Raw genomic sequence first — 23,334 nt, forward strand, 5'->3', positions numbered from 1 at the left:
CCCTTCTATGACGTGCATAGTATTACCATAAAAGGAAATGCAGAAGGAGACTCAGCCTGCCCAGCTGGGTACCTTCAACCTCTGACCACACTGTCTGCTCACGGGAGCCAGCGTGGTGGATGGAGCTGAATCCGGTGGTGCCAGCAGGGCCCGTGTGGCAGGCTCGGTCCCACCCCGAGCACACCCTGCATCCCCACCCCCACCCCCCGCCTCACCTGAGCAGCAGCAGAGCTCACCCCTGGCAGCGACTCGGCCTGCACTTGTAGCCGCTGGACCTGCTGGCGCAGTTCGCAGACCTGGTCTGTCAGCTCAAACACCTTCCTGCGGAGTGCGTCCTTCTCTGCCAGGTTCTGAGAAATCTCCATCTGGGATCCATCCCTTGCTGAGTAGGCCTGCGAGCCGAGATAGAGCAGATCGACGCCCATAGGATAAAGAGGCTGTGCCGCCACCACGCAGAAGTCCAGCTAGAGAAAGCCCCCCATTTCTGGCCGGCGGTTATCCTGGACTTCCCCTGTGCGCACCATACACAGCTCATTCTGCAGCTTACCACCATTTACAGTTCCCGTACATGTGTGTAGTTCTAGTAACACCCAATAGGTGGGGTGCACCCCCTGTTAGAAATGAAAGGAGGGAGGATGCTGTACAGCAGGCATGGCAGGAGATGACAGTCAAGGGGAGTCAAGAAACCTCCCAGGGGCCGGGAGAGACACCCCGAGTCTGGAACCTGCTGCCATCGAGGGCGGGTGACCCGGCCAGCCAGCCCTCGGCTACACCCAGAGGGGCGGGGCCTTCCCGAGCCTCCCGACCTCCCGAGACTCCACCGGCGCAGCACTGTTCTCGGAGGCCCTCAGCCCGTCACCCTGGCCGGCCCCTTGCCTCTCCCGGGTACCTGGTCCCGCTCCTTCTGCAGCTCGACCACTTGGCTCTGCAGGACGTTCATCTTCTCCTTGTAGATTTCGCAGTCCACCTTGGTTTTCTGGAACTGGAGCAGGGTCTGCTCCTTCTCTTCCCAGTACTGAACAGAGGGGGACAAACATGGCCCATGAAGGTCAGCGGCTGTGAGGGCGGGGCTGAGGATGGGTGGTGGGGGAGCCTCGAGGAGAGGGAGGGAGGTGGTTCTAGAGGGGAAATAAGGTGAATTCACGCTCGTTTCTTAAGTGCTGGATTCCACGTGCATCTACAGAGTTGCTGTGTTGATTATATTTTAATTTGGTCATCAAAATATGCATGGGTGCTGCATGTCTATTTGTGTTTTGTTTATTCCATGTCCCAAAATGCATAAATATTTTCCCTCTATCTGCCTCATTCTCTTCCACTGTCTCCTTTCTCTCATCCTCCCCTTGCCTTTTATAGCAACTAAAGAAATCCCTGGCTCTCACCCTGGGGCCCCATGCACTTGAAATCACTCTGTATTCTAATCACTTGTTTGCCTGACATGTTTTCTCCCCACCCCACAAAGTAGACATGACCTCTAGTCTTTGACTGTGAGTTGGTGCCCAATCTATTTTTGACAAAGGAATCAACGAACAGGCCCATGCATTCGTTAGGCAAAGCTGGTCTTAAGCTCAGTGTGGATTAAAGAATCTCCTTCCTCACCCAGGCAGCCCGGCCCCTAAACACGGCCCAGAAGGGTCACCTGCTTTTGCTGTCTCTCAGCGGCCATGGCCCGCTCCCTCAGAGAGTGGATGCGGTTCACCAGCTCCTGCCTGCTCTCCAGGGCCTCATCCAGGTTCTGCTCCAGAATGTCCTTCTCCGCCTGGTGCAAAGAGAGGTCAGCCCAGGGACCCTGACCTCCCCAAAGGCCTGCCCCTGGGGAAGCATCCCCATCATCTCGTCCCAAGGATAGGAGGCAGGAAGCTTCAAGGATGGTGTGTGGGCAGATTTAGCCTTATTACTGCACATCAGGCAGGAAAAAAGGCAAGGTCAGCAATTAAAATGGAGAACATGCATTTCAGCTCCAAGTGTGCATGGCTAGGAAACAAAGTACAGGAAGCTGAAAGCCTCTGAGGGTAGCATAGCACCTCCACTGTTTAGGCAGCTTCAGGCTGCTCCTTCAACAAATCCACAAGCAGAGCTTCCAGGAGGCGGAACACCAATGGGTGGGTCATTCCCTGCTCGCGCTCACTTTTATGAGTGATGGCACAGTTCAGGCCATGGGGTGGCAGTGCCAGGCGGCGGCCTGCCCCACACCCCTGAATGTCTATTGAAGGACTAGTTCAAAAAATAGATATTTATTGATTGAAAGGGATTGGAGAGGAGAGGCAGAGGGCTTGCATAATTCCAGGGCTTTGGCATCACTAACTTCTCTGCATCCTACCATTCCCCACTCCCTCATGCCTGCGTGGGCAGGGCGCCAGAATATTTTGCAGGCAGAAACGTTGCCGTGCTCCCACAACCTTAAGCTAATCCCATCATTTATAATCAGCCTCATCTATTCCAAACAACAGGGCAGCGGCAAAACAGCTGAGTAAGACTTTCGAATATGTGTGCAACTGCTATCAATTCTGCTAACATTTGGGGGCTGGGAAGAGTGGGAAGGAGGGATGCGAGAAGGAGCCATGGAGATGAGTCACTAGGTTTCATCTCACCCAGGTCTTAGCCACACCTCAATAGAACCACTTGTCAGAAATCCCACAGTCTGGAGGCCACAGGCCAAGGTCAAGGACACTCCCCGCTGGCCACCAGGGAAGGAAGCTGAAGCTTGTGGGGACCAGGGCAGGAAGCTGACCCTTGGAGGCACCAGGACCCACCAGGCTGAAGGTCAGGGAGCGGAGCCTCTCATTCTCCTCCTTCAGGCGGCTCAGCTCCTCATCTCCAGGCTCCAGCTCATTCGTCATCTTCAGGGACCGCTCTCGAAATTCCCGCTCACAGGAAGAAGACAGCTTCTCTCGCTGCAGCTCTTGCTTCATCAGATACAGCTGCCAGGATGGAGATCAAGGTGGAGAATGTAACTGCTGTTTCTCCACGAGACCAGGAGCCAGCTGTGGTTCTCAACGTTTCTCCTTAAGGATGATGCTATTCATACTCGAAGAGGTCCCTCTCCGGAGATTTCAAAATCCATTAAAGGATTTTACCTAATGAATAGTTCCAGTCCCTGCGGGACGGGAAAGGCATTTTAGCTTTATTTTATAGATGAGGTGTAGGGGTTAAATCACTGGGCTGGGATCCCCAGGGACAGAACAAGGAGCCCTGGCCACTAGCTCTTGGATCTGACAGCCAGCACAGCCGGGAATGAATGTCCAGTAAGCCTCCTCCAGCATGGCCCTGCTTCTCTGCCTTTCCATATTCTGCTAAACACGTCAGATGAAGGGAAATTGGATTCATAAAAATCAGTAAGTAAAAAAGAGGAAAGTCAAGTCAAATAGAGCAGAGATGCCTGGGAATACAGGACCTGGTCTATTCAGACACACTTGAACTCTGTGTGCTAGTATGTGCCTGCCACCCAGTGGGCTGCATGTCCAGGGCTATGAGCTCTGTAAACGACCTGGCCAGGTTCTGCTGGCCTCGGTCCTGCTGGGTAGTGGTCCAAGAGGAACTTGCACCTCGAGCTGATGGGCCTGGCCTCTCCCTGTCTCAGGTGTGGTGTCCCTGGGAAGAGGGGAGTTTCCCTGTAAGGCAAACCCAGGAGGTCTGGATGTCAGGGTGGAGTTCAGCACTCACTCCAGGGTTGGGATCAAGCGGAGAAGGAAGAACCTTTGGGCTTGGACTTTTTACCTCTGACATCTAGTGAGCAAACTTTCCATAAGCAATTACCAAGTTCCTGCTATGGGCTAATAACTAGGTTAGGCATATCATATTCTCCAGATTCAAAAAGTAAAATTAAATCATTAAGATCTGGAAGGAGGAGACCTAAAACTGAAAGTAAACCAAACAAATGAACCTAATTATATTTCAAGCTAATACCGTAACCACATGAAGGGAGAGAGAGAAGGGGGTGAGGAAGAGGCAGAGAAAGAGAAGATGGAAGGCAGCCACAATAACTTACGAACACAGTATTTAACTACAGACCCTCAGCCTTGGGCAGGGTTGGGCGGTGGCAGGGAGAGAATTACAAATCCTAGTCTAGTCCATTGTACTGGTACAGGCAAAGCAATTCTGAATCTATTTCAGAGGTACTACAGGACTGAGCAAGAGAGGAATGTGTTAAAGTGGGAGCTAGGGTTCTCACTGAGGAAAGATCACACAATGTGGAGTGGGGCACAGCAAGAAGAAACCCTGGGGCATCTACTGGAATTAGAGGTTTGGGCGTGAACTTATGATTTCTAAAACATGTGCATGTACGTGTATATGCATACTTGCGTGCATATGTGCTTATGCATATTTGTATGTGTATGTATACTTTTGTATCTATGTGCACGTTTCCTAGCCCTGTCCGCTGAAAGGGCTGAGAAGCAAAGACACCCCAGTAGCAATGAGCACACTGGATCTTGGTCTCTAAAAGGAACTGGGCTCCTTGGAGAGATGGCTGACCCTGGAGCTGAGGCAGCGTGGGTACGAGATGATCCTGGAATATCTTGTGATGATGCAAAGAAAGTCCATGCTAAGAAAACGTGGGGGCATGTCCCAGGACACAGAGCAGATTGATGGGGCTCCCACAGTCAAATCTAGGACACTTTGAGCACCAAACTCGCTTAGGACAATGATATGTTTTAGATCACTGGAAATAGGAATCCACATGTCTATGCCAATAACAGATGCATAAGTGGGGAAAAGGAAAGGCTCCTTCTCACAGCCAGGATGCCGAGGGTAAACTGGTCACTGGAGAAAGCACTGGAGATGGGACTTATCATTCTGCAGCCACTAGAGTAAAGACACGCTCGAGCAAGAATCCCCGGTGAGGCTAAGTCCAGAGGGGAGTGTCGACAAAGAGCAGGGGTGCTTGCTGGCCTCAGAACGCCTCCCCCTGACCCCTGGATTGCTTACTAGCTGCAGGGAGTAACAGTATATGACTAGCGATTTTGGTACAATACCTGATCCTGATCTGGATCCTGGACTGGAGGGAAAATGCCATCAAGGATGTAATTTAGGTCAATTGATAAAACTGGAACACGTACAGTAGATTAGATTAAAGGCTTGTATCAATGTAATTTCATGAAGTTGATAACTGTACTTCGGTTATATAAGAGAATATCTTATTTTTAGGAAATAGTCCCTGAAATGTTTAGGGGTAAAGGGCCATGATGTACGCAACTCAAGTGGTTCAGGAAAAAGTGTGTGTATGTGTGGAGAGAGAGAGACAGAGAGAGAGAGCACAAGTGATAAAGTAAGGGTATGTGGGAGTCCTTTGTATTTTTATGTGTATATTTTTGGGCAAATTAGAAATTCTTTCTAAATAAAGTTTAAAAAACTAAAATCAAACAGTGCCACAGTTAAAAGCAAAAGCAAATGCCAGACGACAAGGAATGAATATCCTCCATGAAGAACTCTTGCAGGCCAATAAGATAATTATCTCCAACAGAAAAATGAGTGAAAGACTGCTGGGGTCTAAGGGGGCCTAAATAACAACGCTCCTGTTCTCCCACCTGAATCCAGCACCAGCTGAGAAAGACAAAGGAGGGGCTGATAGAGGTCCACTGTCCCCATGGTTACTGACACTGCCGGAGAGGGGTGGGGCCTGGGTGGGTCCACCACTCCCAGAATAGCCAGATGGGCCCCTAGACACAGGCAGGCGGGGTCCGCATGGTGGGCACTTCACAGACCAGGCAATTACAGGGCAGGGCGGGCTCGAGGCCACATAGCCTACGCAAGGGGGCCCTGGTGGAGGAGAAAGGTCAGCTTCCTGCAGGGGCGTCACAGGGAGTGGGGGTGGGAGTTCCAGGAGATGGACCAGCGAGTGCAGAGGCACGGGGTGGGGAGCAGCAGGTCAGGATGGGCACCCCGAGCGGCATCCCCGATACCTCCTCTTGCAGGCCGCGGCAGCGCGTGGTGGCCAGATCCTTCTCCTGCAGCGCGTTGCTGTAGCGCAGCGAGAGACTCAGCATCTCGTCCTTCAGTTTCAGCACCTCGTGGAAGTGGGCACTGACCTCGTGCTTCATGCGGCCGTGGTCGGCCTCCAGCTGGCACAAGCCCTCCGCACGGGCCTCGGCCTGGCCCAGCTGCTCCTGCAGCTGCTGGCACTGCCGCAGCAGTGCCTCCTTCTGCCCCTTCTCCTGGCTCAGCTCTTCCTGCAGGCTGCCGATGGCCCCGGCCAGGCACTCGGTCAGCTTGGACGTCTCCATGAGCCCTGCGGGACGGGGCAGTGGGCCCAGGGGCTCTTCATCCTCCAGGGTCTTTCTTCCTGTGCCCAGACTCTCAAGAAGGAACCCCCACCCTAATCTGTTGGTCGCCTTAAACGCTTCCAGGGTCAACAGGACTGAATATTTTGGTGAAATAAAGTGTGACAGGCGATTTTGGTACAAGGACTACCCATTCTTGGCTTCCCTGTGGGACCCTGCTGTTCAGACCCAACTTCCCCCCAGTCAGCTGAGCCGTGCTCGATGCTCATTCTCATGTCATCCTAAGGAAAACATAGCAAAGAATCTGTATAACAGAACTCTGAATCACATAAATATGGACTGTGACGCCAAACAGGCAGAAACGTTTTCTTAGCCACAGTTTTGAGTGATGTTGCCTGCTCCTTTGAATACCTAAATCTTTCAACAGCTCCCCCAGAGAAGCCTAAAATTACTCAATTAATAAACATGGCCTCATCTCCCACCCAGCCTGTGTAAACCTTTACTTAGCAGCTCCTCTCCTTTTCCCCTCTGGCGGCCCCTCCTGAGAGCCAGAGCCAGGTGGGACAGGGTGGGACTGGGCTCCCCTCCACCTCAAGCACCAAGTAAAGGTTTTCTAGGAAATGACACACTTCCTCTTTGCCTGCACCTCTCAAACGCAGATTCCATGACCTGTGAGGGTTCTTCTCTTGGTGTTGGATAGTTAGGGACAAACCTTTTCTTTTAGAACCCAAGGTCATGGGCTCTGCCCACCCACCCCCACTATGGTTAGTGTGTGTGTAGGGGGTCTCCTCACCCCCAGAGTGCGGGGTTGGGGGGGTGCAGAGCACAGGGACAGGAATGTCAGCTTGAAGGGAGCAGGGAAATGTCTGGAACGGCCTGCAGTCAAGGCGGGACACCCCCTCACCCCGGGTTACATCAAAGACCCAGCTCTCACCACTGAAGTTTGTGAAGTCTACGCTGGGCTGTAGCCTGGTGACCAGGGTGTAGACGTCAGGGTTGTGGAATTTCAGGCTCTCCAGGAAGGCGATGGCCCCATTCTTCCCTCGAGTCTTCAGCAAATCCAGCAAGTGCCCTTTGGAGAGAGAACAGTCTTAGCTGACCAGGTGTTAGGCGGGCTTCCCATGAGGGGAGCAGGGTGCAGGGAGGGGAATCCTTGCACATCTAGGAATCAGGAGGTCAAAGCAGTTTTCCAGGGCCCCCGGGGTGGGGTCCTCACTGCTCCATTTATTCCCATGATGGTGGTCAGTCTTGAGAAGGGCCAGGCTGATATCTATTGAGGAACTGCTACAACGCAAGTGCTAAGAGCTGGGGATGAAAGACTCAGGAGGATGATCTTTGCTCTCAAGACTTCCCAGGTTTGTTGGTGGACACATGCAGACACATGTATACAAAGCAGGTTGGGGGAAAGAAGCAAATAGAAGCGCCCCAGGGCCTGGGTCCCAGAGAAACTTGGGCCTTCCCAGCCCACCCAGATCCCATCACTCTCTGGTGGCTTGAATTCATTTCTCCTTTGATGGTCATAAGGCAACAGGCACAAATAGTGTCATATTGATAGCTACCAGTTACTACCTGCTTTCCATGGCCCGGGCTTTGAGATGAGTATCTGATAAGTTGTAACCCATTCAATTCTCCTAACAACCTTATGTGATGAAACTATTAGCTTCCCTGTTTTTGAACGAATAAACACAGCTAATCAGACAATCAGAATCAGCTCCAAAGACATCTAGAGTGGGTTGAGTCATGGGTCCCAAAGTTATGTCCACTAGGAACCTACCAATGGGACCTTTTCTGGAAAAGGCTTTGCAGATGTAATTAAAGTAAGGATCTCAAGATGAGATCCTCCTGGGTTATCCAGGTGGGCCCTAAATCCAATCACAAGTGCCCTTATAGGAGACAGAAGAGGAGAAGATGCAAAGAAGAAGGCCACGTGAAAATAGAGGCAGAGATTGGAGTGATGTGGCCACAAACCAAGGATGCTGGGACCACCAGAAGCAGAAAGAGGCAAAAATTTTCTCCCCTAGAGCCTTCAGAGGGAGCACAGCCCTGCTGACACCTTGATTTCAGACTTTTGGCCTCCAAACTGTGAGAGAAGACATTTCTGCTGTTTTAAGCCAGCTGGTTTGTGATCATTTGTTGTGGCAGCTCTGGGACACTAATACAGTCCCCATGACTGGACCTCAGGTCCCCTTGGTGTTGTTCCTTAAAGTCCTGCACTCCTTGCCCTCACACGGGCCTTCCCGGCGCAACCTGCACTGAGCAGGCTCTGCAGAAGGGGCCTGCTGGGGCCACGGTGGCCGGGATGCAGGTCCTCACCAACTCTCATGGCCGTGTTTGTGAACCTGGGGCTGTGCAGCACCTCCTCCTCGTCCAGCTGGTCCAGCACCTTTGCCTGGCGCAGGTAGGGGGTGAGGCGACTGGGGCAGATGCTGCGCACAATCCTGCAGCGGTGGTCCTCTATCATCTCCCACAGCACCTCCTCGTCCAGGGCAGTCAGCGAGGAGTCCGTGTGGCACAGCTCTGCCATGGCTGGGCCTGAGCATCCTGGATGGGAAGAGCAGCCATGGAGAGCTGGGATCAGGGTCACAGCTTCCTGTACAGGAAGGTTTGTACATCCTTTGTACAGCACCTTTGTACAGGTGCTCCTGTGGGCAGGCATTAGGTCATTTCGCCTTTTTCTCCAACACACTGCCGCAGTGACCATCCTTGTGCATTATCTTGGGCACAGCTGGGAGCATTTCTCTCAGACTCGTAAATTCCTATGATTTGGTTCTTTTCATCTGGAATGACAAGCTGGACTGGCTGGAGTCAAATACCTCTTGAAGAGGTCTGTACACGAAAAATGCTTGAAAACCAGAGCAAATCAACACTTGTAAACTAAGAAAAAGGAGATGGTCCCCATGAACAGCCCCCCACAATCCACGCGAGGGGCTCAGTCTTTAGCAAGGACTCACCAAAAGCCGCTCACATTCGTTTTTGCAGGCACTCCTCGCAGTGGGATGTGATCCCGTGTTCTCTCCGAGGCCAGGTGTGGTGCTGGCAGGACGGGGCTGGATGGGAAGAGCCCGAAAACCAGTGCTAAGATGATCTCATATCTATTTCAAGCCATGTGACTTGTACCAAAACTCAAAGATTGGGCACCAAAGACTAATGTAAGGGGGAAAAAAAGAAAAGCAAACTCTGATCCAGGAAATAATTGGACAGATCTTTGACCCCTACCGTTTACTCAGTAACTATAAAAGCATCCTTGGGACTTGAAAGCAGGTTTCTAGAAGGAAACTGAACTTTGAACCCTGGAATACCAAGGAGAGTGGGCAGGTGCAATAGCTACGCAGTGTGTCTTGGTCACCATGGGGCCAGATTCACTGACACCCTTCCCCTAAGTTTTGTACTCAGAGAGATGGATCAGCCAGCAGGGGTGTGGGTGGGAAAGGGCCCAGGGGTCTCACTGGCTGGGGGAGGAGGGGGAGCAAGCTGAGGACTGGAGTTCCTGGTCTCTTCAGGGAACTGTCGATGGATGCTCATGAATCAGGGCTTTACAGGCTGAATTGTGTCCCCTTAAAAAATATGCTGAAGTCCTCACCCCCAGTACCTGTGAATGTGACTCTGTTTGGAGACAGGATCATTGCAGATGTGATCAAGATAAGGTCATTAGGGTGGGGCCTTGAATCCCATATGACTAGTGACTTTATAAGAAGAGAAGAGGCCCAGAGACAGACACACAGGGAGAAGCCATGTGACAACCGAGTCAGAGATCGGAGCAGTGCTCATAGAAGCCAGGGGACGCCAAGGATTGCCAGCAACACCCAAGGCTCGGAGAAAGGCATGGAACAGATTCTCCCTTACACCTTCAGAGGGAGACTGGACCTGCTGGCACCTGGATTTTGGATTGCTAGCTTTCAGAACTCAGGGCAAATAAATTTCTGTTGTGGTAATGTATTATGTCAGCCCTGGGAAATTAAAACATGGGGCAAAGGGGATTTGGAAACTTGCCCAAGTCCTGGAGTGCCCAGCCACATCCGAGCTGTCAACCACACACTTGAATGGAAGGCTCTCAAGCTCCTGGGATCTCTACCCAGTAGATGTTCACATCACTGGGGTGTGGCCCTCCAAATCAGGATGACCTTCCACCTTGCATCAGGACCAGCTGTACAATCCACAGAGCCCAGTACAAAGTGAAAATATGGGCCCCTTGTTTAAAAAGTATCCAGAATTTCTAGACAGTGACAGCAGAGCATTAAAGCGCGGGGCCCTGGGGACAGGTTACACCTATGAAGCTGGCCCTGCTTTGCATGATCAAGGGGTCTCCAGGCCCCCACTACCTAATTTATGCCTAAATCCCTGTCTTGACCAAGTGATTCTTTTGTGATGATCATTGCCCTTCTGTGAGGTTCTCTTTTAAATACCCCTGGGGGAATAAACATTCACTCCTGGCACCTAGGTTTGAGTGGGCTTGTCAAGAGGTGGAGGGCCAAATGGGACCCGCTTTCTCCATGGCTGCCAGGCTGGTGGCTTGGGGGCCAGGACAGGATTCTAACTGGTCAACCTTCATAGCAGAGGATTTTAACTGGTCAACCACCCAAGGACCCAGTACAGAGGATGAACCCCGTCCAGCCCTGCCTGGTGAAGGCCATGGTCTTTGCTTTCTCAGGCCCGGCCTGTCCTTCTGGAAACCGGTGGGGCAGCAATAAGATCTCAGGTGCCCAGCCCCCGTGCATGGCCAAGGAGGCCGGGCCTGCCGGTACCTGATGGCCCAGCGCCCCCAGCCAAGATCCATCCCCTGCCCAGGAGGCCCTGAGTGGAGCTGAGTGCTTTTGCCCTTGGGCAGCTTTGCATTCCCTCCTGGCCTTCTCTGTTCCATCCCTACACTCACTCATCCCAGCATCCTGTTCCCCTCAGCTGATCCCATGACCCCCAGGAATGCGTTGCCACGTGTGCCGAGGCATCTAGGGGTTCCCCTTGCGCCTTCTCAGATGACAACCTCGTGAGTGAAGCCACTCCTGCCACATCCAGCTCAAAGGTTCTGGGTCAGATTCTACACATAGAACCAGTCCAAATGGGAAAGGTGCTGAATGAAGCAGACTCACAGAGTCTCTCTTCCCCAGTGCCTCACAAAATGAGCCAAAAAAATGTAAAGAAAAAAAAAAAAGAAGAAGAAGAAGCGGCAGCAGCCACAAAATAGGAACAGTGGAAAGATAAACAAGTTTTTCCCCCAAACTTTGAGAAATATCATAATATCAGACGAGCCCCGCAATGGGTGGAGTGGTGTCAAGGGGCTCGGGGCTGCCAGTGACAAAACCAGGTCTCAACGGAGGCATGTCGATTTTAAATAAAGCCTCTACCTTGTCGTGGTTATCATAATCTCTTAACCTTAGTGGGAATTTTTAGGGAAGTAATGCTTCTTGGAGTTGAGAAACACTTATACTGCATTCAACTATTTCATCATAATTTAATTTTAAATGTAAGTAAAGCTAAAATTTTACTTTGAAAACATGTGGATCCCATTTTTATTGAATGATGTTAGTGTATCTATCTCTCTAGCAGTCCCTCAATCCATATACTTATCCACCCATCCGTCTAATCTGTCCATCTGTCTATAGTTCAGTGTGTGTGTATGTGTTTGTGTGTGCACTCGAATGTGTGGGAGAGAGACAGAGAGAGAGAGAAACACAAAGAGATAGAAACAGAGAAACAGAGCAGGTAGATTCTGGAAGGCTGTTCCCTGATGCTAATACTCGTTATTTGTGGTGGTAGAATTTTAGGAAATCTGTTGCTTTCTTTTTTTCTATTAATTAAACTTTTTAGAATGAGCAAGCATGGGTTCAATAACAACCATAAACTCATTGTTTCAGAAAACAATCAAATTAACTCAGTTGATCAAACGGAGAGGGAAGTCATCCCAGATAAGGTGCCCATTAGTCTTGGAGCACCTGGGATACTTCCTGTCCAAGCATGATTCACCGTGCCCCACTTTCTCTCTCACAGGTGACATGATTTGGGTGACCAACTATCAGAGACCAGTAGAGGCTTCCCCTCTCTTGCTTTTCCCTCAGTCCTGCGAGGAAGAGCCAACCCTCATGTGTGCCGGGCACAGAGATGGTGGGAGCGGACCAGGTTGACAGGTGCTGGCTGAAGAGGGGAAATTCTGGAAAAGGCAGGGGCATGGGGAAAGAAGACTTGATTGGCCCAGTCCTGCATCAGTGGGGAAGGGAACTGCTTCTGACTCCCAGGACGGGATTTCTTAACCTTCCACTTAATAAAGGAGAGGGGAGCACATTTATAAAACCCTGTGTTCCCCACAAACCTCTCATAAAATATCCACCTTAATATGCATCAAGCCTGAGCCTGAAGATTCAAAAACACACGGGAAATAAATACACTGGCCCTGAATGGTGAACCTAAATGCCTTCCTTTGACTGGGGTCAATGGCCCTGGATTAGTTGGCTCCAAGAAGACAGTGACCCAAAAACTTGGGCTCATGGAGTATTAGCTTTTTTTTTTTTTTTTTTGCGGTACGCGGGCCTCTCACTGTTGTGGCCTCTCCCGTTGCGGAGCACAGGCTCTGGATGCACAGGCTCAGCGGCCATGGCTCATTGGCCCAGCCGCTCCGCGGCATGTGGGATCTTCCCAGACCAGGGCACGAACCCATGTCCCCTGCATCGGCAGGCGGACTCTCAACACTGCGCCACCAGGGAAGCCCTGACTTTTATTTTTAGTAGATTACACCCTGGCACGCTGTCTGGTATTATATGATATAGCTGCCAAGGGTTTGGGTCGGGGAGCACATCTCCAGCCTGCAGCTCAAACTCTGAGAGTTCCAGATGCCCAGGTCTCCGTGCATGCCCTGAGAACCAGGACTGGCTGGAAAACCTTCCCTGGGCTGGGTCACAGGGGGTGACAGTCTCCCCTGGGAGCGCCTTCTAGTCCGACTGCCACCCCTGCCACCACCTACCGTAGCATCACAGGACTCCCAAGGAACACCTGACTGTTCACAGACTCCCACTCCCATCAAAGTGAACTCAGAAAATCAGGGCCAGCTCAAGCGACAGGCTGCCTTACCAGGACAGCTGAAGACAGGTCTCTCTAAACCTCAGCCAACTACCCCTGGCTCCTGGTACCTGTCAGCCACACCGGGGTTTGAGTATAAGTGGGCGTAGCTGAGTAGAAGCCATGCTAGTCCCTGCTTCATGCAGTGAAGCAGCTCAAGACAGGTGCCCAAATGGGAATTTAAAATGTGGGAGTTTCTTTGCAACTCAGCCCCAATGTAAATAGGGGTTAGTCCTAACAGTAAAGAAAATTTAGCCCAGAGATCCCTAAGGATATTTTGAACTCTATAAAATGCTCTTTTCACCCTACAGCAATTCTAGAGGGAGTCTTAGATTATAAGAGCCCTGAGGCTCTAAGATGTGGGTCCTCCTACTTGACCCTTTCCCATGTCAACATTCTTCTCAAAGCCCAAGGCGCAGATCTTCGCTTGCCTGTGAAGTAGGGAAGAAGGATAAACACACACACACACACACACACACACACACACACACACACAGGCATGCACAGTACTCCAGAAAAGGGAGAATGAGTTAGAGGAAGCTTAAAGGAATTGATGACCCACAAATATGGTGTGGGAGGCAGAAGTTTACCAAGCACAAAAGGGGTGCTCCCTTGCACCCCTCAGCTAAAATCTGGCACCAAAGTGCCATTGTAACTGTCCAGCTATGCCCTTACCACAGATAGGAGGCAGCTGGTCTTACTCACTTTATATTTGAACTTAGAAACCTTCCTTCCTTTTCTTTTGTCCTGGGCAACGTTGCAGAGATAAGAGTACTAAACAGAGCATTCCTTTCACCCAGCATGGCCCATACTGTCTTAAGGTGGTACTTAGAAGCCAGAGAATGTTCAAGTAATTTAACCAAGCAAAATGGGACGAGCTGCTTTCTCCTCTCGTACCCAAACCAGGCACCACCTCCACGCCTTATAAGGAGGAAGCCGGCCCCTCTCATTCCCCTGTAGATAGCTCTTGGACCCCATTCTTGGCCTATCCACCCTCCCTGGGTATGATGACCTGCTCTCCTGGGGACAGACTCTGTGTACTTGCCTTCCTTGTCCTTGAGAAGCGATGGCTGACCAGCCACAGTCTTGGCTGAGCAGCCACAGACAAGCAGGTTTGACAGGCGCATCTGTCTGGGCCCTGCCCACAGGAGCTGCGCCTCACTCGAGCCTCCACGCATCAGTGAAACGCCAACACATTTTCCCACAGCAGGGAGGACGGGTGTGAAGGGTTTGTTTTGCCTTTGTGAGAACCGCAGGAACCTTCCGAGAACTGCCTGTGTATGTGGTCAACCCACAGAAGACGGTGATTGAGAAGAGGATGGAAAATCTTGGAGTGGATAGAATCTTCTCTTCTATGTGAACAGTCAGCCCATAGATCCTTCAGAAAAGTCCTAGGAAGTTTAGGATAAATTCTGGACCTCTTCTTTGGTTCTCATGAGCAATTCTGGGAAGTATCTAAATAGTTCCAATAGATCCATCTAAAATCAACATTTGATAATTACTATTTAGATTTAAATGAAAGTCTTGGTTCTTCTATGTTAAGATATATCCAGAATGTGATCACTCTCGCCCTTTGCACTGCTGGGATCTGATCAGCGCCTATGCAGACCTCTGCAATGACCTCCTAGCTGCTTTCTCCACGCCCCCTGAGGCAGGTTCTCAACACAGCAGACAGGGCCTCCCTGCTAAAGGATGAGTCAGGTCATGTCATTTCCTTTGCTCTACAAATCCTCGAGGACTAACCATGCCCCACAAGTGAGATTCTGATTTCCTGGTACTTGCTGACCCCATTTGCATTTACCTGCTCCACATATGGGGCCTCCTTGCTAGCCTTTGACTGCTCCAGGCACATGCCATTCCCAGGGCCTTTGTACTTGCCTCTGCCTGCAATGCTCTTTCCTTCACCTCCTTCAGGACTCCACTCAAGGGCCACCTTCCTAGAGAGGCCTTTCCAGCCATTCTATTTAAAATCGTAGGACTGGGCTTCCCTGGTTGTGCAGTGGTTAAGAATCCGCCTGCCAATGCAGGGGGCACAGGTTCGAGGCCTGGTCCGGGAAGATCCCACATGCCGCAGAACAACTAAGTCCGTGCACCACAACTACTGAGCCTGCACTCTAGAGCCTATGAGCCACAACTACTGAAGCCTGCGCACCTAGAGAGAGTGGTCCGCAACAAAAGAAGCCACCGCAATGAAAAGCCCTCGCACTGCAACGAAGAGTAGCCCCCGCTCACCGCAACTAGAGAAAGCCCATGCACAGCAATGAAGACCCAATGCAGCCAAAATAAAATAAATAAATAAATAAATAAAAGGTCTCATTAAAAAAAAATAAAATGGTAGACTTCCCACATGGCTCCCCATCCCCCTTTCCCTATTTCATTTTTCTCTATTGGACACACTGCTCCCCGACATATTATATATTCTAATTATTTATCTGTCGCTTGCCTGCCTCCCCATGACAAGCCTGAAACTTCCAGAGGACAAGAATTCTTGCCTTTCTTGTTTTCTTCTGTGTCCCCACCCTGAGAAGAGTGATGCTCCATGCATACTAGTTGGGTGAATCAATAAGCATTGGTTGGGTGCCTGGTTCCCACTGATGCATATACTACTCAAGAAAGAAGGGACAATCATAGTTCCATGGCCTATATGAGTAGCAAGGGCCTTAAGGATTATCCTCCTGACAAAGGCAGGTTGCCAAGGTCACACAGCTAATTGATGAAGGAGCAGCAACCAGAACCTAAGTCTCTTCCTCCTGGTGAGTGAGAGGGATGGGGCTGCGGCCGCTCGGGGCAGAGTAGGTAAGAACACAGGTCCGAACTCAGATAAGAAAACAAGTTCTTGGACCAGAGCCCCAGCCCTGCTGCACATAAGCTACCCTCTGGGGCAGGTTATTTAAACCCTCAAGCCTCAGCTTTCTTACTTCTCCAGTGGGGTTAATAGTGGCACCTGCTTCATGGTGGGAAAGCACTTCTCTCTGTGCCTCGTGCACAGAAAGTTCTAGATAGTTATAAAAAACTCAAAATGCTGTCCTTCCAGGTAAAAGAGGGGGCCAGAGCCTCACTAAGCCTCTGTTAAGAACAGAAATTCCGAGCGTTATAGGACCGGAGTTGAGAAAGCCCCAGCCCCCCAAGGTCCATGAGCTTTCTGAGGGCAAAAACTGTTTCTTAGTCACCACTGGGTCTTCAGGAGCACCCCGCCTGACAGTTATTCTGTATGACACGGGACTATAGCTGTGTACACAATTCTAGGGTCAATCAAGCAGCATTTTGGTAACCTGGCTCAGGGGGAAGAGTATGTCCTGGAGAAACTCCCAAGCCCCAGGGGGCACCAGGATAGCACCACCTGGTGAGCACGGCCCCGGCAGCGATCAATAAAGGACCCAGGAGTGAACGATAGATGGTCATTGTGAATGCCCTGGGCACTCTGTGGAGGGCCTCTGGGTGCTACTTTATCCATAAAATGGAGGGAGTTGGTGGGGGTTCTGGGTTTGCCTTGGAATCAAGATGCTAACACCACTTGCGAATGCAGGTGCTACAGGGAAGGCCCTGTAGGAATAAAGTTCAGACTCGCAGCAGAGGGCACCCGGGGACAGGGTTCCAGGCTGAAGTGTGGCTCGCTGGCCTCTGCATGGGAGCACGGACCCCCCCCACACACACACTCACCCTGGCCCGCACCAAAGCGGGGAGAGGGCCAGGGGAAGTCGGGAAGCAGCAATTTCCACAGGAACAGGTGAGACCGGTCATTCCCTGCTGCTTCTCACATTTGAACGTGCAACTGCCTACCTGACAACTCCCCTTGGATACCTAGGCATCTCAAATTTAACCCAGGGAAATCAGATCCTTTTTTTCCTTTTTTTTAAGAGACAGGGTCTTGCTAAGTTGCTCCGGCTGGAGGGCAATGGTTATTCAGAGGCGCAGTCCCACTACTCACCGGCGTGGGAGTTTTGACCTGCTCCGTTTCTGACCTGGGCCAGTTCACCCCTCCTTAGACAACCTGGTGGTCCCTCACTCCCGGGAGGTCACCATATTGATGCTGAACTTAGTGCGGACACTTGATTGGCATAGCGTGCTACAGCCCAGAAATCCTGGGCTCAAGCACAGAGCTACTATAAAAAAATGTTTGTTAATTGAGGTGAAATTCACATAACATAAAATTAACCATTTTAAAGTGAACAATTCAGTGGCATTTAGTACATTCACAATGCTGTGCAACCATCTCCTCTATCTAGTTCCAAAATATTTTTGTCACTCCGAAAAGAAAACCTGTGCCCGTCAAGCAGCCCCTCCCCCCATTCCCTGGTAACCACTAAGCTGCTTTCTGTCTCTATGGACTTGACTAATTTGGACATTTCACATCAATGGAATCATACATATGTGACCTTGGAGGTCTGGCTCCTTTCGTGTAGCATAATGGCTGAATAATGTCCCATTGTGTGGGCGGACCACGTTGTGTTTATCCATTCATCTGTCAGTGGACACTGGGTTGTTCCTACCTTTTGGCTGTTGTGAGTCCTATGGCTATGAACACATGGGCACGTGTGTTTGTTGGACCTGTTGGTTTTGCCCTGAAACCAGCACAACACTGCTGCCCATGGCTTCCCCATCTCATGATGGTACCACCCAGATACTCACACCTGAAACCCAGGAGTCAATTTTCATCCTTTAAACCCTAACAGCCCCCTCTATCCCAAGTGTCAGCCCTGTCCAGAATGTCTCCTGAGCCCTCCTCTCACCACCTCCACTGCATCAGCTCCAGCAGCCACCACCACCTCTCCAACGGGGCTCCCAGCTCCTCTCTGGCCCCTTCACGCCAACTTTTCAACCTCTTGCTGCAGCCAGGTCATCTTTCTACACTTGATCTTAGCCAAAAGGGTGGAAAGTGATAAGCCAGGTCATCTTCCCAAACTGTTTATCAGAATGAATCCTCTCCCCACAAAGAAAGACAACCCTGAAGTGGCTCCTATGGCAACCATGATGCATTTTAACTCTATTTCATAGTCTATAAGACCTTTTATGATCTGGCCCTGTTCACCCCTTCTCCCACTCCCCCTCTTGCCGACATTCTCGATGCTGCAACCATGCTGGCTTTCTGTCCCTTGATTGTGTCAATCCCCAGTCCACCTGGGGGTCTCCACACTCCCTGTGCCTTCTTGCTGGAACCTGGGGTGTTACCGCAGCCACCTCTTCTCACAATTCACGTGGAACCTTCCTCCAGTCACCTGGTAAATCTGCAACCCATTAAGTCTGCCACTTTGCCTCATTTTATCTGAATCACAGAAATTACAAAGCCTACAGTTATTTATTGCCCTCCTCTGGAACACAAGCTCCATGAGGACAGCACTGTCTGTCCTATTTGCCGCCCAATACAGCCCCTGGAACAGCGCCTGCACCAGGAAGATGCTCCAGGCACATCTGTGGCCAAAATGTCAGATGCCAGCAGTGTGGAGTCCTGGGTCCAGCTGGGTGGGATCTGGTGATGTTTAGTAAGGTGCCCTGCCTGCTGGGTGGGTTAGAGGTGGCTGTGCCTACAAAGGAAGAGTGTTTGTCATATAATACCAGGTGATAGGTGAGGTTTCTGGCAGGAAGTCGCTCTTTGGGTACAGCCCCTAGGATGCAGGACATCAACTCCTGTGGTGATGATTTATGGAAACCCAGTCCAGCCCAGCAGCACTACACCCAATCTTCCACCCATCCCAGACAAGATGAGCTGACTTGATTGTGTACACCCTAAGTCCAATAAGGGTTCAGGGAAGAGGCAGGGCAGCTCCTCAGGTAGTGCCCACTGAGCTGCTCCTGTCTTGCCCACCCCTCCGGCATGAGCTGGGAGAGTTCCTGTGCTCTTCCTCCCCTCTTGCGGTGGACATCCAGGCACACCACGCTGTACTAGGGCAGCGCTGGGGAACAAAACAGACATGGGCCTGCCCTCCTCGAGATTAGTCTAATCAGGAGAGATAACCTCCCTCTCACAGATTTGGAAAGCATGGGAAGTGAGGTGCAGGAGACAGAGGGCTGTGCCCAGACATAACAGGCAGGTCCACCTGGGTGACCCAGAGCCCTGGGACAAAGGATGCAGGCACGGTAAGCCATATAAACACACTTTTTTGGGGACTCAGAGTGGGGTAGCTTCTACCCCTTGCTGCGCTGGAAGTTACTTTTAACTTAACAGGCTGGGCGTTAGTTTTCCCAGCAGTAAAATGATTAAGACAAGATATATGCCTGCACTCCTTAGTTGAAATTGCAATGGAGGTTTCTGATAAAAATTGAAACATTAATCTGGACATTTAAGCAGTGGAATTATGTACTGACAACTGATGTGGGCTGTCAATTCTTGCTTTGTAAGTACAGTTGACTCTTTTTTTTTTTTTCTGATCAGAAGTTTCTAGGAGATAGCTTTTTTTTTCACATCTTTATTGGAGTATAAATGCTTTACAGTGTTTTGTTAGTTTCTGCTGTACAACAAAGTGAATCAGCCATATGTATACATATATCCCCATATCCCCTCCCACTTGAGCCTCCCTCCCTATCTCATCCCTCTAGATCGTCACACAGCGTCGAGTTGATCTCCTTGTGCTATGTGGCAGCTTCCCACTAGCCATCCATTTTACATTTGGTAGTGTATATATGTCAGTGCTACTCTCTCACTTCATCCCAGCTTCCCCTTGCCCCCGCCACCGTGCCCTCAAATCCGTTCTCTACGTCTGCATCTTTATTCCTGCCCTAAAAAGGAATGAAATTGAGTTATTTGTGGTGAGGTGGTTGGACCTAGAATCTGTCATACAGAGTGAAGTAAGCCAGAAAGAGAAAAACAAATACCAATGTATATATATGGAATTTCAAAAAGTGGTACTGATGAACTTAGCCACAGTCGACACTTGAACAACAGCAGTTTGAACTGTGCGGGTAACATCTACAGTGTTTTATATCATGTGAGGCAATATTGATGTAGGTACTGAGAGACGGATGATTCATCTTGTAAACATGTAACTGAAAGCGGGGTCTGGCGGCTCGCCGCTCAATGGCCAATAAAGAGGCAAGGTTGGTGGAAAGGAAAGTTTGCTTTATTTTGGATGCTGAGAATGGCAGGTGGGGGGAGGCGGACACCTGTCCAAAGGCCAACTCCCCCCACCTGACAATCAGGGGGAAAGAGTTTTTATAGGCAGAGGGAGGGGGCTACATGTAGAAGCAGCACAGTCAGCTGACAATCATCTTGAAGTTGGTCCTTGGTGGTCTGACCAGCATCATCTTGATAGTTTTAAGTACAGTTAATCTTCAGTTCCATGGTCGGTTTGTTCCCACTTCCTTGAGGCCAATTCTCAGGATTGTGGCAGCTACAGTCTGGTCATCATGTAGTTAACTTCTTCCACCTGGTGGGGGCTTCAGCATCTATAAGACAGCTCACAGGACACGGCTCAGAATATTATCTACAGCCCTTGTGGAGGAACTAAAGGTCCTTGACTTTGCTTAATGACTAAACTATCATTATTTAGTCTTGGACGATTTTCTTTTGTTTCTGCATTTTCCCACTTTGATTTAACTTATTCTTTGGCTAAAGTTTTACCACAGACAAAAGGCAGGTGGAGGACAAAGGGGAAGGACCATTGTGTCCTGCTCTGTTTCAAACAGACAATGTAAACTTGGGGTATCGATTATTACAGTACAGTACTGTAAATGTATTTTCTCTTCCTTATGATTTTCTTAACATTTTCTTTTCTCTAGCTTACTTTATTTTAAGAATACAGTGTATAATACATATAAATACAACACGTGTTAATCGACTATAGGTTATGGGTAAGGCTTCCGGTCAACAGTAGGCTATTAGTAGTTAAGTTTTGGGGGAGTCAAAGGTTGGATTCCAGTCAAAGGTTGGAATCCAAGCCAAATACTTGGATTTTCGAATATGCAGGGAGTTGGCGCCCCCAACCCCCATGTTGCTCAAGGGTCAACTGTGGAGGCTTAGGTCCAGCATAACATAGCTACGCAGAGCAAGTATTTCAACAAATAGGGAGAAGAGCCAGGCATGTTCCAACACACGACTGCCTAGGTTATTCTCACCTGCCATTGATAAAGCAAAGCACGTTTCAGGGAATTCCCTGGTGGTCCAGTGGTTAGGACTCAGCGTGTCCACTCACTGCGGGGGGTGGGGGGGCCTGGCTTCGATACCTGGTTGGGGAACTAAGATCCTGCATGCTGTCTGGCGAGGCCACAAAAAAGGAAAAAAAAAAAAAAAAAGCAAAGTGCATTTCGGATCTTGGATCTTAGTGACACTGAGACCTTTGGTGAGCATCGTACAGGCCTTGTGAAAATTGGCACCGTGTTTGAGAAAAAAAGAGAAAAACTTCTTCTCCTGAGAGGAGCTCTTATCCTGGTTGCAATTACCCAGATCCCTCTTTCCTGCGTAATAAAAACATGGCTCTCTATGACCTATTGTGCCCACTGCCAGCTCCTAGTTCCTGTAAGAGTGCACGTACACTCCTTATCATCCCAAAGAGGCCTCCCGGTGGACCTGCCCCTTCTGTCGTTATCTTGGGGGAGGGGTCAACCCCTTTGATTAGAGGAACCTCAAGGAGGACTAAGGCCAAGTCGGCTTGGTTGCCACTGTTTCACTTGAGACCTTTGTTCCCTGACACAGCACGCCCACGCCCACCCCTGACTCTTGTCATCTTCATGAACTGTGGTCTAAAAAGTTATTGGCGTCAAACAAAAGGAAGAGGGCTTTAAGATGTGAATTCAGACATTGAGCGAAAGGGACATTGCCAGGAAAATGGCATAAAATATAAATGTGTGAAGGCAAGAGACAAGTCCAGGGGGATCATGAATAAGATCAAAAATCTCTCAGTAAGTACAAAAGAGGCAATCATCCTCTTCAAACTTAGTAGAAGAGTGCAATAATTTCATCCCCTCCCCATTGATATCAGATTCATAAAGTCAGCGATATTCAGTTTACTCTTTCCCCATACCCTTGGCAAGGTTATTTCACATGCTGTTAAGTACCTACAGCAGCACCATCCAATAGGAATACCACATATAATTAAAATGTTTCTAGTAGCCATATTTTAAAAAGTAAAAAGAAATGGGTGAAATTAATTTAAATGACATATTTTAACTCAGTGTATCAAAAATATGGACATTTCAACACATAATCAGTATAAAAATTATTAATGAGGTCTTTCACGTTCTTTTCTTATACTAAGTCTGAAACCTGTGTGCGTTTTACGACACAGCCCTAGGGCACAGCTTGCAAAACGGAGTGTGGGCAACTTCAGAGAGGGTAGTGGATAACTCAACTCTTTGTGGAGTGAGAAGACATAAGAACTTATATTTGCATTTTATTTACTTTAAAGTCTAAGAAAGAAATTCAAATTTATAAATATTTGACTGATACTGGTATCCTTATCAGGCATGTTTATCAGGTCAATTATCTTGTAAGGTCTGGACATATTCCAAAGTCAGGGCAAGAGCTTCAGGGCAAGTAAGACCCCCCCATTTCCTTGTTCGCTGTCAACATACTGCAAACCTCTGCATTCTAAGTGCGTCTGGTTTAGTGGATAAAATGATTACCGCTAAAAGTTTTCACTAAATTAACCTTCACAACAGGACAGCGTTCAAGCAGTCCTGGAAAGAGGCTGTTAAGAGATGAAAGATGTGCCCAGTGATGCGAGGCAAGCAAACAATGAGAAAGGACAGAGCTTGCGCTTGGGCAAGTATAAGTTTCACAAAGTTATAAAACGCTCTTTTCACACAACACAGATGAACGCGCGTCAGGTGGTGACGGTGGTTTGGGAGCCGGATTTTTAGAGGCACTTAAAGAAGTTTAGGGTAACATGGCATAACTGGAAATATTCTACAGGGCAACCGAAAGCCGTCACCTCCAGGGTCATCTTTTCTGCAGGGCGGGATTTCTCAGCACCTAAGCCAGACACGCGGAATCCAGGGCCTTAATGAACAGACGCACAGTCCAGCAAGGCGCGGCCCAAGGTCACGCGGCCAGCTCTGGGGGTCCTGGTGCCGGGGGCCGTCGCAGGACCCTTACTCTCCCAACACACTCGACCCCGGGTAGGGGCTTTTCCCTTAGGGGGTT

At 49.8% G+C, this 23,334-nt stretch overlaps 1 protein-coding gene and 1 pseudogene across 2 annotated transcripts in view; both read right to left on the minus strand.

Annotated features, from left to right (window-relative positions):
* CARD14 (caspase recruitment domain family member 14) overlaps positions 1 to 8,748 on the minus strand; it is a 22,401-nt gene extending 13,653 nt beyond the window's left edge. Inside the window, exons 1-7 of one of the 2 annotated variants that reach the window (XM_089901583.1) lie at positions 8,529 to 8,748; positions 7,150 to 7,287; positions 5,898 to 6,223; positions 2,751 to 2,918; positions 1,637 to 1,756; positions 890 to 1,015; positions 228 to 392 (exon numbers count right to left, since the gene is read on the minus strand). In XM_089901583.1, the coding sequence (XP_089757709.1) occupies positions 228 to 392; positions 890 to 1,015; positions 1,637 to 1,756; positions 2,751 to 2,918; positions 5,898 to 6,223; positions 7,150 to 7,287; positions 8,529 to 8,739 (1,254 nt within the window). In that variant the 5' untranslated portion in view covers positions 8,740 to 8,748. The remainder of the gene's footprint in view (positions 1 to 227; positions 393 to 889; positions 1,016 to 1,636; positions 1,757 to 2,750; positions 2,919 to 5,897; positions 6,224 to 7,149; positions 7,288 to 8,528) is intronic. The other variant, XM_089901582.1, reaches the window with a different exon arrangement.
* Positions 8,749 to 17,128: 8,380 nt separating this feature from the next.
* Positions 17,129 to 17,354, minus strand: LOC149746791 (signal recognition particle RNA; annotated as a pseudogene).
* Between the last annotated feature and the right edge of the window lie 5,980 nt (positions 17,355 to 23,334).

Source organism: Delphinapterus leucas, chromosome 19 (assembly GCF_059928025.1).
Source record: "Delphinapterus leucas isolate spDelLeu-1000000601 "Yukka" chromosome 19, BTC_Dleu_Yukka2, whole genome shotgun sequence".
Lineage (NCBI taxonomy): Eukaryota > Metazoa > Chordata > Mammalia > Artiodactyla > Monodontidae > Delphinapterus > Delphinapterus leucas.